Below are 14,483 nucleotides of genomic sequence, written 5' to 3'. Positions count from 1 at the left end.
GGGGGAGTATTTTGAGGGTCTTGGAACATTTGCAAGTTTTGTTCCATTATTAAAAACTATATATATTTTTTAGAATTTTTAATGCATCCCTTCTGGGTCAAAACAGAGCCAAATGCGTTATGAGGATTAAGAATAAACTCTTCATTTTGATACATTTTTCAGAAAACAAGCGTCACAAGTTAATATATGTTGCCGTAAGAATGTTTTGATGTTTGTACTTGAAAACAAAGCAGAAATATTGAGTATGAAAATTATTTTTTTTACAGTATAGTGATCAATTATTATTACGTATAAAACACATTAGAATCAATTATCTGGATCAAATATTTTATTTTATTCAATAAACAATTAATGACAGAATTATTTGTAGCGAAGAGTCCGAAGGGTCTCGTGAAACTGATATAAAGTCACACACGATCACGGCTTACAGGGAACGAAAGAGCAATAAAGCTGGCGAAATAGAAAGTTCTGGCATCTTTGATCACCTTGTTTACACCACATCGAAACAAATCTGAGCACCTATAGATAAAAACCACACATCATCATTAAAACTGTTTGTTTGACATCATCAGCACGTCGTTTCTGGGTTTCCTTCCATCAGTAAAGCTCCTCTCTGTTTTTATAATAGCACAATAAGGCATCTGAAGTGATACAATCGACATCAAGCCTTTGAAATACAACACTAGCCCTTTAACACGGACAAACATGAGTAAAATCATCTCTGATGGGTGTTTGTTCTGCACTCATGAAACATGTTCCTTCATCATATTCTTATGATATTGACATGTGGGTGTTTATTTCCATGAAGGACTGATGAAGTAAAAACATCACAGAATCCAATGATGAACTTACAGCGACTCAAACTAACATATTATTAGTTATGGCAGAGTTAAAGGAATAATTTACACCAAAAATACTTGTGAAAATATTAGAGGAATATTAGAGCTGTCAAATAATCCGACAAATGACAAAATGACTCGTTCTGCATCATCTGACAGACTTTTGATGACTAATAAACGGGTGATCTGGCATACATTGTTGTAATAATACAAAGCTGGTTGAAAATAAGCAAATTCATCCGTTAACTGAATTATTCCCTCCTCAAATATAGCAAAGATTTGATTTTTAAAGGAGCCATTTTCATGGTACTTTTGAGACATGTTTACGGAGCTCTTTGTCATTTTTGGACAGTTTTCATTGTTGGAGTAATTAAGATTTTTAATGTTTCTGAAAGAAGTCTCTTCTGCTCACCAAGGCTGCATTTATTTGATCAAAATTCTGTATAAATGTGAAATATTATTACAGCAGTTTTCTATGTGAATCTCTGTTAAGCTGTAATGTATTTCTGTGATGCGCAGCTGTATTTTCAGCATCATTCCTCCAGTCTTCAGTGTCACATGATCTTCAGAAATCAGTATAATATGCTGATCTGCTGCTCGAGACACATTTCTGATTATTATCAATGTTGAACACATTAATATTTTTGTGGCAACTGTGATGCATTTTATTTTTCAGGATTCACAGATGAACAGAAAGCTCAAAAGAACAGCATTTATTTGAAACAGAAATCTTTTCTAACTTTTCTAAAAGTGTCTTTACTGTCACTTTTAATCAGTTTAATGCGTCCTTGATGAATAAAAGTATTAATTAATTAATTTGAATGGTAATGCATGACAGTTTCCACAAAAATATTGTGCAGCACAACATTGATAATAATCAGAATGTTTCTCAGCATATTATACTGATTTCTGAAGATCATGTGACACTGAAGACTGGAGGAATGATGCTGAAAATACAGCGCTGCATCACAGAAATACATTACAGTTTAACACATATTCACACAGAAAACAGCTGTTTTAAATTCTAATTATATTTCACAATTTTTCCAGATTTTTGATCAAATAAATGGAGCCTCGGTGAGCAGAAGAGACTTCTTTCAGTAACAGTAAAAGCTGAATGCTAGTGCATCCCTTCGAGGAAGTGTCTCTGTTCAGTGAATCAGAGTCTCAGGAGAGTCTGTTTCCGGCCGCAGGCTTCGGTCCGCACCAGAACAGCTTCTCCTCGTAACAGTAAAAGCTGAATGCTAGTGCATCCCTTCGAGGAAGTGTCTCTGTTCAGTGAAGCAGAGTCTCAGGAGAGTCTGTTTCCGGCCGCAGGCTTCGGTCCGCACCAGAACAGCTTCTCCTCGGGCCTCTTCTTCCTCCAGCGGCACAGCAGCAGCATGCGGAAGGTCTTCTGGAAGGTCTTGTTGCAGAGGGCGTAGCACATGGGGTTGACGGTGCTGTTGACGTAACACAGCCAGTATCCCAGATGCCAGAGCGACAGTGGGACGCAGTCGGAGCAGAAGGTGGAGACCAGCACCATGATGTTGTACGGCGTCCAGGTGAGGATGAAGGCCAGCAGGATGGCGCTGAGAGTCTGCGCCGCCTTCTTCTCCTTGATCAGAACCATCCTCTTCCTCTTAGTGATCTGGCTCTTCAGCGTGCCGTCGACGGGTTTGGAGGAAGAGGGTACGTTCACAGACTCGGCCGACGAGAACGAAGAGGGCTTTTCCTCTCCATTAGCGCTCTTCGTAGAACGAACATCTTTGAATTTATAAGAAATGCACTTTTTGTTTCTCGTCTCTTTGAAGACACAGGGAGAAGCCGAGCGCTCTTCATCTTCGGATGAAGCATAGCTAAAGTTGGTCAGCTGCTCGTCTTTTGAAGTGAAACACGAACCAGTCTTTTGATTTGGTGCGTCTGAATCGTTCAAAGAGTTGCCTCCTTGAAGCTCGGCCAGATCTTTGGTGCGTCGCTCGGTTTCTTTATAGATCCGACAGTAGAGGATGGTCATGACGGATACGGGAATATAAAAGGCGGCTATCGCCGTGCCAAAAGTGATCACGGGTTCAGAGAAGAACTGAATCTGACACTGTCCTTCAGGAACCGTTCGCTTTCCGACGAAATACTGCCAGCAGATGATCGGCGGAGCCCAGAGGACGAAAGACACGAGCCAAGCCAATCCAATCATGATTCCCGCTCGCTTCGGCGTTCGTTTGGCACGATACGTCAGTGGCCTGGTGATGGAGAAGTAGCGGTCGAAACTAATGACCAGCAGGTTCATCACAGATGCGTTACTGGCCACATAATCCAAAGCCAGCCACAGATCGCAGGCCACACTTCCCAGAGCCCAGCGGCCCATCAGGATGTAAGACGTGTAGAGGTTCATAGAGAAGACGCCAATGATGAGGTCAGCGCAGGCCAGGCTCAGCAGGTAGTAGTTGTTGACCGTCTTCAGCTGGCTGTTCACTTTGAAGGACAGCATCACCAGAACGTTCCCGACGATGGTGATGAGGCTGACCACGGCGGAGACGGTTGCTATGGAAACCGCCTCCCACAGGCTGTGCGCGCCGGAGACGTTTGTGCTGACGGTGACGTTCTTCTCTCCGTCCATCGCGATTCACTCGCATCTCCTGCAGAAACACACAGATCAGAACCACGACTGAACGTGAGAGTCTGGATGTCTAAGACAGGGTTATTATCGGTAACTAAAACTATTAAAACATTTACCCCCGGTTTTACAGACAAGGCTTAGGCCTAGTCCCAGACTAAAATGTAAGTCTGAGCAGTGTCAACTGAAAGAAACTTGCACTGACTGATCTTAAAATATATCAGTGCCTTTGTTTTGGCTGAAGATGCACACCAGTAATGTGCTTTCTAAGGCACGCTTATGAAAAATTACTTGAATTGAACTATGGCCTAATCCTGGTTTAGTCTAAGCCCTGTCTGTGAAACCAGGCCTTAGGCTAATTAAAAAGAAGCTGAAATATATTAGATGAAAAACTTTAACTTATTTCAGTTAGTAAGGCAACATTAATAATGTTCGTTTGTTTTAAGTGCCTAAAATGGCTTAACAGAAAATAAATAAAAACTAAAATGGAATGACTTTCTAAGGCACACTTATGAAAAATTACTTGAATTGAACTATGGCCTAATCCTGGTTTAGTCTAAGCCCTGTCTGTGAAACCAGGCCTTAGGCTAATTAAAAAGAAGCTGAAATATATTAGATGAGTATAGTAAGGCAACATTAATAATGTTCGTTTGTTTTAAGTGCCTAAAATGGCTTAACAGAAAATAAATAAAAACTAAAATGGAATGAATAAAATAAATAAATAAATAAAATAAACCTAAATAATCTGGATCTAAAACTATGAAAAACTTTTTTTTTGTTAATTAAAAATAAGGATGAAATAACATAAAATATAAATATTAGATGAAAAACATAAACTTATTTTAGTTCGTAAGGCATCACTGATCATTTTCGTTTAAGATGTCTGAAAATAACTGAAAATGAATAAAAACAAAAACTGAATGAATTAAATAAATAAATACTCTGAATCTTTAATCCATTACTGTTAACTTAAAATAAGAATTAAAAACTTCTTTGTTAATTGAAAAAAGTTAGGGTTAGGTTATGAATGGTTACATGAAAAACCAAATAAATAAATGCATGAAATAAAATAAATGAAAATTAGAAATGCTGCCTCAGCAACAAATTTAAATAAATGTAAGTTGAAGCACAAAAATGCCTAACTGGAAATAAACTAAACCTGAAATAAGAATAAGAAACACACCTAAATAGTTTATAAATAGGATGATTATTCCAGGGTTATTTATGTTAACTAAAACTAAAACTATTGTTGATAGAAATAAAGCTGATATAAAATAAAATATAAATATTGCATGGCAAATTAAATTAAGTGAACATGAGAAATGTTGCCTTATAACTAACTAAGTGCTAAAATGTTTAAATAGAAATAAATGAAAATGGAACTAAAATACTGAAATAAAAATAAAATAAACCTAACTAGTCATATTTAAAAGAAACTAAACAAAAACTAATAAAAATGTTACAAGAATTAAACAAAATATCTAATAATGAAATTAAATTAAATGAAAACTGAAAAAACGAACTTAAATCAAAATATTAATAAAACCTGTAATACTATAAACTAAAATAACACTGCTTTAATCTTAGAAGCTATCGTTTTTAGAAACAAAATCTAGAGATACTGTTAAAGTGTCTGTCAGAAACCTTAATGCACGCTTAAACGTCTCTTAACTGCTAGAGTTTTTAAAAAGAAATGAGTGAGATTTGCTTGTGAAGGTTCATTCAGAATATCACTGCCATCATCATAATCAATAACCCTAACCCTAAGTTTTAAATGACAAGAGCTAATGTAAGAACTGTTAGACTTCTAGTCTTCTCATCCGAAGTCATTATATCATCCCATTCGAAATAAAGTCTGGAAATACAGTAAATGCATGGCTGATTGTTCAGTGATCATCAGTGCGACTCTGGAGGGCAGAACTGAGATTTCATTCAATATTTCATCTGCATCTGCGAGATTCACAACAACACACAGTCAGCAGAGTCACTCCAGGAACCCGTTCACTGCTATAAATCATCGGCAGATATTAGTCCAGTTCACACTCACACTCACGCCAGCCTCTAAAAGAGAATCGGTCACTAATTTCAGTCAGGTTTCAGGCCCCACCATAGCACAGAAACTGCACTTGTTAAAATTACAAATGACTTGCTTCTTGCGTCAGACCAAGGCTGTGTCTCATTGCTAGTTTGGGCATTTATTTGATGCTTGCAAAATAACAAAAAAAGCATTGTGTCAGAATGCACAGATGATTTTGACTGACTGTCAAAGCTGGACATTCAGTCAGATGGTGTAATTATTAAATTACGTGTATTAATTCTGCAAGAGAACATCACTATTGTTATTGACTCTAGCACTCTCTATTCTAATTCTATTCTTTAAATTTTTGTTTTTTTTTATATATATATTTTCCATTTACTTTTACGTGCCCGACTCAATCCAAGCAGCCTTAGCCATCTTCAAGAATCGGCTAAAAACACATCTCTTCTATCTTCATTTGACTCTTTAACTCTGGCACTCTCGATTCTAATTCTATTCTTTAAAAAAAAAAAAAAAAAGTGCCACTTTTAGACTTGCACTCTATTCATTTACTAACTGCTTGTTTTCTTAAAAAAAACTCTAGCTTCTATATTCTTTTTGTATTCTATTTGTTTTCTTTTTATTTATTATACAATTAATAAAAAGCACAAAAAGGGCCTCTAATACTAGCTTAGCACTCTCGATTCTAATTCTATTCTTAAAAAAAAAAGTGCCACTTTCAGACTCACACTCTATTCATTTACTAACTGCTTGTTTTCTTTAAAAAAACTCTAGCTTCTATATTCTTTTTGTATTCTATTTGTTTTCTTTTTATTTATTATACAATTAATAAAAAGCACAAAAAGGGCCTCTAATACTAGCTTGCGCTATTCTTTTTCTATTCTATCTGTTTATGATTTTTTTTTTTATATAATTAAAAAAAAACTTGCGTGTGTACTGTGTTAAGCTAAGCGAGACTTGTTATAGCACTTGCGTATCATTGCTCTTTTATTGATTCTGATTGCTTTGGATAAAAGCATCTGCTAAATGATTAAATGTAAATGTAATTACAAACTTCTTCTAGCAGGGACTAACTAGGCAATCATAACCAGCAAAACTTGATGTGAACTACTGCAGATGAGCACCAATTAAAGTGATTACCCAGAAATCCTCACTAAAACCTCAACTCTAATCTCACAACACGAACCAACGGCTCACATAAGTTCTGCAGAGCAGCTGATGGAACAGAACACACTGATGGACGCTCATCACTGACGCCGCTGGCTTTTTGTTTCCAGGGAAACGGAGGAGTGATTTCTTTTGAATGATAAATCAACATCATCTGAAGACAAACCAAACAAACACTCAAGGACGAGCGCATGTGCCTTAGATGCGTTTAACGTGACACGACGACACAGATTCTCAAACGAGTGCATCAGACGGATCAAATCCACAAGAATAATCATTGCTTGCTTTGACTTGATGGTTCTAGTGAGAGCCACAGACGTCACACGAAAGCACGAGCTCTGACGTGATTGTGCTGAAGTTCATACGTGACCCTGTAGCACAAAAGCAGTGTTAAGTCGCTGGGGGATATTTGTAGCAATAGCCAACAATACATTGTATGGGTCACAATTATACATTTCTCTTTTATGACAAAAATCATTAGGATATTAAGTAAAGATCATGTTCCATGAAGATATTTTGTATGTTTCCTACCGTAAATATATCAAAACTTAATGTTTGATTAGTAATATGCATTGCTAAGAACTTCATTTGAACAACTTTAAAGATGATTTTCTCAATATTTAGATTTTTTTGCATCCTCAGATTCCAGATTTTTAAATATTGTCCTCTCCTAACAAACCATGCATCAATGGAAATATTATTTATACAGCTTTCATATTCATATAAACATATATGAGATATAAATCTCAATTTTATATATAAGACATTTCTGAAGAAGAACTACACTCCTTAAGATTCTTCACCTGGATTGATGTGTCTAAGAAGATCCTTTAACATATTTCCAGTGCGAAAGGTTATATAATGAAATAATAAACTAAAAATAAGTTCATTTTTATTTTATTTGAGTTAACATTAATTTATTTTGTATGGGTTTAATTGTAGCTATCTCTGATAACCCTGTTCTCTTTAAAATGAAGGTTCTTTATCAGCATTGATGTTTTCATAAAGAACCTTTAACATCAATAGAAGCTTCTTTATAACGGAAAAGGGTTCTTCAGATCATTCAAATGTTCTTCACACTAAGAAAAAAAGGGTTCTTTTGGGGAATCAAAAATGATTCTTCTGTAGCATTGCAGTGAAAACCCTTCTGTGTTTTTAAAAGCATAGTCACTGGATCTGAGCTTCATCACATCAGATCTCCGATATTAAGAGTGTAGCTTGAGATGTTTCATATAAAGTCAAAACTGAAGTGATTTCAACAGCATAATCAGATTCTCTCAGTCCTGAAACAAGCACTAAAACCAAACCATTTCACTGATAACTGAATAAAAGCAAACAAACTATTAGATATCACCCATGATCCCCAGTTGATTCATTACAAGAACTGAAAACATTTTTTGCATCACAAGCGTCCTGAAATGTTCTGTTTAAATATGCAAATGATGCATTATCTATTTAAATATGCACTCGTTTGCATACATTTCCAGCACATAAATCTGAACACTGGATAAAGCCAAATGATTGTGTTCTCATATTAGAGTTAAAGGTTTTGGTTTTGAATTTCTGTTTTTATCACTCCATAAATCAGAAAATACTGTCAATAGACAGAAAACAAACACATTTTCACCATGTTTTGGGAGTAAAATGGTGTATAAATCAGTGTGAATGAAATACGAACAAACCTTCAGAATATAGAGAGAAATGAAGTGTGATGTTTGTAAGAGAAAAACTCTTTAAAGATTGAAATCTACAGACGCAAACAGAAAACAAGTGCAATGAAATAAACTCTCAGATCTGTGTATTTTGGGTGTTTTCCGTCCACTAGTCTGAAAGAAGAGACATGATATTGAAGCAAAACAGACCGAAAACTGAGCAATGCATGAAAACATGCTGCTTTTGTCTGTAGTGTCTCAAATTAAATATCTTGTCACAATGTACAGTGATTCTGAAAATCAATAAACATATCAGTTGATGAAGCCAAATCATTGCTTTGCAGCATCATTTGGATTTGACTCATTTCTGAAGTTTGCATCATTGATTCTGTTATTTTCCTGCTTATACTCTTTAAAATAAAGGTGCTTTAAAGGTTCTTCACAGCGATGCATCTATAGAAGAACCCTTTTTGGTTCCACAAAGAAGCATTCAGTCAAAGGTTCATCTCTTTTATAATCTGAAGAACCTTCAGAAGCTTTTGTGAAACAGAAAGGTTCTTCAGATGTTAAAGGTTCTTTATGGAACCATTTAGACAAAAAACGGTTCTTCTGTGGCATTGTGAAGCACCTTTATTTTTAAGAGCGTATTTCTGTGAAGCTGCTTTGAATTAAGAATCAAATGATTATCAATATATCTGGGGAGAAAAAAAACATGAAAACTTCCTCCCAAACCAAACAAATCATCCACTGAAACTGAGCTTCAGCTAACAAAACTTCAACTAACCAACTAACTAAAACTAGTCCGTCCAGCACCAGTCAGGTGCAGTAATTAGTAGAACTCTTAAACCTTTCTTCTGTTGAACACAAAATATGATATTATGAAGAATGTCGGTAACCAGACAGATGACGGTGAAAAAAAAAAAATCAATGGTTTGATTCCAAACATTTTTATAATATCTTTATTTACATTCCACAGAAGAAAGAAACTTATGACAGAACCAACGGAGCAAAAAAAAAAATTTATTTTAAGTATATGCTAAATATATGTTACAAACAGTGAAGCTCAATGAAATAAATTTTTGAAACTGAAAATATATTTTGTTTAATTTACCATATGGTATATTACGTTTACCTTCATATACCAAAATTACAAGGGCATATAATTTAGTCCTTACCAATATCCAGCAACTACTAAACTGTCCCATATAATTTTGATCAAAAAATTAAATATATGTGTACGTCTGAAATCGGTCACACCATTGATACATGAGAAGTTAAACATGCTACAAATCTGTGCGCTTTCAAGAAAAACACACGTGTGGAGTACGAACATATAAGAGCCGAAGTGTTTGAAACATACGAGCAGAGTTCAGCTGAATGATAAAGTTTATCCTCTTTAACTTTATGTTGTTCTGCTGTTTAGTGTTCATCTGCTCTTTTTACATTGACTATCACTCTATATAGACTAATACACTCACATACAACGATATTTATTACAATATATACTGATAAACTGAACATTGAGAGACTGGAGGCTTTCAACTGATTTCTACTGAACTGAACTGCAGCTCAAACTATTTCAAATATAGTGAATTAAGCTGCAAACTCCATCATGATGCACAATGTTTCATCTAACGTGTTTAGAGCTGATTCAAACACAAACTCGTGACTTCGATCGTTCACTTCAAGCGACTCACTAGCAAAAACAAGAATTTCCACATCGCTTGTAATGATTAAAAAAACATATTTGATGAGTGAAATGGAGCTTTTCTGAACTCTGAATCGGATAAAACATTGCGTCGCAAAATGATTCACTGTTTTGAAGCACTCTAAATCATTTGATTCATATTGGGACTTTAAAGCGCGCATATTGGCATTACATTTAGATCGGTACTTCGGAGCGGGTTCGAGAATCTTTTTTCTGATTTCTTTTTTTTTTTACGGTACAAAAGATCAAACCATTAGCCTAAGGCAGTACAGTTACAGAAAGAAAGAAAGAATGCACAAATACAAATCCCTTAAGATAATTAAAACGCGTACGGCCATGATGATTTTGAATTGCTTGAATCACTTTGAAAAGGAAGGTACCACTAAGATATGCACAAATCTGTCATATAGGCTACACAAAATTATAACGGAGAACACGACTGTAAAAATTATGCCACGTTTCAGCGCGTTGTTATGGAAAGAATGCGTCCACAGAGTTGTATCTTCATGACTAGCTGGTTCACTTATGCAGCCACTCACAGCCTTTTGTGGAAATGTAAGTTGTAATATATATTTTGTGTGTGTGTCTGTCTGTGTGTGTGTGTGTGTTTATCAGCATTGATGTTTTCATAAAGACCCTTTAACATCAATAGAAGCTTCTTTTTACCGGAAAAGGGTTCTTCAGTTCATTCAAATGTTCTCCACACTAAGAAAAAAAGGGTTCTTTTGGGGAATCAAAAATGATTCTTCTGTAGCATTGCAGTGAAAACCCTTCTGTGTTTTTAAAAGCATAGTCACTGGATCTGAGCTTCATCACATCAGATCTCCGATATTAAGAGTGTAGCTTGAGATGTTTCATATAAAGTCAAAACTGAAGTGATTTCAACAGCATAATCAGATTCTCTCAGTCCTGAAACAAGCACTAAAACCAAACCATTTCACTGATAACTGAATAAAAGCAAACAAACTATTAGATATCACCCATGATCCCCAGTTGATTCATTACAAGAACTGAAAACATTTTTTGCATCACAAGCGTCCTGAAATGTTCTGTTTAAATATGCAAATGATGCATTATCTATTTAAATATGCACTCGTTTGCATACATTTCCAGCACATAAATCTGAACACTGGATAAAGCCAAATGATTGTGTTCTCATATTAGAGTTAAAGGTTTTGGTTTTGAATTTCTGTTTTTATCACTCCATAAATCAGAAAATACTGTCAATAGACAGAAAACAAACACATTTTCACCATGTTTTGGGAGTAAAATGGTGTATAAATCAGTGTGAATGAAATACGAACAAACCGTCAGAATATAGAGAGAAATGAAGTGTGATGTTTGTAAGAGAAAAACTCTTTAAAGATTGAAATCTACAGACGCAAACAGAAAACAAGTGCAATGAAATAAACTCTCAGATCTGTGTATTTTGGGTGTTTTCCGTCCACTAGTCTGAAAGAAGAGACATGATATTGAAGCAAAACAGACCGAAAACTGAGCAATGCATGAAAACATGCTGCTTTTGTCTGTAGTGTCTCAAATTAAATATCTTGTCACAATGTACAGTGATTCTGAAAATCAATAAACATATCAGTTGATGAAGCCAAATCATTGCTTTGCAGCATCATTTGGATTTGACTCATTTCTGAAGTTTGCATCATTGATTCTGTTATTTTCCTGCTTATACTCTTTAAAATAAAGGTGCTTTAAAGGTTCTTCACAGCGATGCATCTATAGAAGAACCCTTTTTGGTTCCACAAAGAAGCATTCAGTCAAAGGTTCATCTCTTTTATAATCTGAAGAACCTTCAGAAGCTTTTGTGAAACAGAAAGGTTCTTCAGATGTTAAAGGTTCTTTATGGAACCATTTAGACAAAAAACGGTTCTTCTGTGGCATTGTGAAGCACCTTTATTTTTAAGAGCGTATTTCTGTGAAGCTGCTTTGAATTAAGAATCAAATGATTATCAATATATCTGGGGAGAAAAAAAACATGAAAACTTCCTCCCAAACCAAACAAATCATCCACTGAAACTGAGCTTCAGCTAACAAAACTTCAACTAACCAACTAACTAAAACTAGTCCGTCCAGCACCAGTCAGGTGCAGTAATTAGTAGAACTCTTAAACCTTTCTTCTGTTGAACACAAAATATGATATTATGAAGAATGTCGGTAACCAGACAGATGACGGTGAAAAAAAAAAAATCAATGGTTTGATTCCAAACATTTTTATAATATCTTTATTTACATTCCACAGAAGAAAGAAACTTATGACAGAACCAACGGAGCAAAAAAAAAAATTTATTTTAAGTATATGCTAAATATATGTTACAAACAGTGAAGCTCAATGAAATAAATTTTTGAAACTGAAAATATATTTTGTTTAATTTACCATATGGTATATTACGTTTACCTTCATATACCAAAATTACAAGGGCATATAATTTAGTCCTTACCAATATCCAGCAACTACTAAACTGTCCCATATAATTTTGATCAAAAAATTAAATATATGTGTACGTCTGAAATCGGTCACACCATTGATACATGAGAAGTTAAACATGCTACAAATCTGTGCGCTTTCAAGAAAAACACACGTGTGGAGTACGAACATATAAGAGCCGAAGTGTTTGAAACATACGAGCAGAGTTCAGCTGAATGATAAAGTTTATCCTCTTTAACTTTATGTTGTTCTGCTGTTTAGTGTTCATCTGCTCTTTTTACATTGACTATCACTCTATATAGACTAATACACTCACATACAACGATATTTATTACAATATATACTGATAAACTGAACATTGAGAGACTGGAGGCTTTCAACTGATTTCTACTGAACTGAACTGCAGCTCAAACTATTTCAAATATAGTGAATTAAGCTGCAAACTCCATCATGATGCACAATGTTTCATCTAACGTGTTTAGAGCTGATTCAAACACAAACTCGTGACTTCGATCGTTCACTTCAAGCGACTCACTAGCAAAAACAAGAATTTCCACATCGCTTGTAATGATTAAAAAAACATATTTGATGAGTGAAATGGAGCTTTTCTGAACTCTGAATCGGATAAACCATTGCGTCGCAAAATGATTCACTGTTTTGAAGCACTCTAAATCATTTGATTCATATTGGGACTTTAAAGCGCGCATATTGGCATTACATTTAGATCGGTACTTCGGAGCGGGTTCGAGAATCTTTTTTCTGATTTCTTTTTTTTTTTACGGTACAAAAGATCAAACCATTAGCCTAAGGCAGTACAGTTACAGAAAGAAAGAAAGAATGCACAAATACAAATCCCTTAAGATAATTAAAACGCGTACGGCCATGATGATGAAGGTTTGTTCACCGGAGGGAACAGTGTGACAACATGCCGCGCTCTGGCCTGCTCTTCACAGACTGAAGCTGTACTTACAGAAACCTCGTCCAGCAGCAGATGTCCTCAGGTAAACATGGTAAACGTCTGCGGTTTTACTCCTCCAGCGTTTATAAATCCAGTGTGAGTGAAATGTTCCATCAGAACACAAGTGGATCTGCAGACAAACACACTCACACTAGAGAGAAGATCAGGAGCAGAAATAATGAAGATGCTGAGACCAGCAGGAGTGAGACGAGAGTGCTGCACACACACACACACACACACACAGCTGACGCTCTGAGAGACTGAGAGAGAGAGAGAAACAGAGAGAGGGAGGGGAGAGAGAGAGAGTTACAGTATCTTTTTTAAATGTGCATGTTTTGATAAATGCTATATATACTGTATATAGTTATGAGCAAATGTTCTTGCAGTAACATTAATAGAATGTTTGTTCAAAGTCATTAATAGTATTTATAATGTATAATGTTTAATAATTTTCTCAAAATTGTTGCATGAAACCGTTACATTGTGCACGGTTGCATGCTCATCAAATGTTTTTAAATGTTGCTTGTTTCAGAGAACATTCAGAAGTAACGTTCCACTAATGTTTGCAAAACTATGTTTCTTTCATGCTTGCATAACTAAGAAAAATAAACATTTTTAAAACGTAAAAAAAAAAAATTTGACTGTAGAAAGAACATTCAGAAATTGCATTCAGTTTTCAGAACCTAATGGGAACGTTATGAAAAAGTTCTTACAAAATATTTCTTTAGCTTGGAATATATGTTATTTTAAACTTACTATTATTCATTACATACCAGCTTATATAAAGACAGTTTTTATTGCTGTTTGTTATTGCAATATGTCATAGATTTAATTTTCTTATTTCTTTTGTGTATAATAGGCAATATTTCATGTAAATACAATCATGCCAATAATGCATTTTAAATTGAAAATTAAACATTTGAGAGAGATTTTTTTTCTCTCTTTCTGTCTTGATAAAAGTCTATTTATATCATATATTATTTATAAATAATTTACTTTGTAATTTTTATAAATTTCTTGCCTTATTTTAATGAATTATTTTAATTGTTGTTTGAAACTGTAATATTTGTTTTATGTTAGCATTACTT

At 34.9% G+C, this 14,483-nt stretch overlaps 1 protein-coding gene across 1 annotated transcript; it reads right to left on the bottom strand.

Annotated features, from left to right (window-relative positions):
* Positions 1-2,130: 2,130 nt before the first annotated feature.
* chrm5a (cholinergic receptor, muscarinic 5a) lies at positions 2,131-13,561 on the bottom strand. The gene is made up of 2 exons (XM_016289433.1): positions 13,408-13,561; positions 2,131-3,454 (listed from the first exon to the last, which is right to left on the bottom strand). The coding sequence occupies exon 2, from the start codon at positions 3,433-3,435 to the stop codon at positions 2,131-2,133; it is 1,305 nt and encodes a 434-aa protein (XP_016144919.1). The 5' UTR covers positions 3,436-3,454; positions 13,408-13,561.
* Positions 13,562-14,483: the final 922 nt, after the last annotated feature.

The sequence above is a fragment of the Sinocyclocheilus grahami genome, unplaced genomic scaffold (genome assembly GCF_001515645.1).
Source record: "Sinocyclocheilus grahami isolate Dianchi unplaced genomic scaffold, SAMN03320097.WGS_v1.1 scaffold245.1, whole genome shotgun sequence".
NCBI lineage: Eukaryota > Metazoa > Chordata > Actinopteri > Cypriniformes > Cyprinidae > Sinocyclocheilus > Sinocyclocheilus grahami.
Note: the sequence above shows the minus strand (reverse complement) of the source record. Positions and strands in the feature narration are given on the sequence as shown.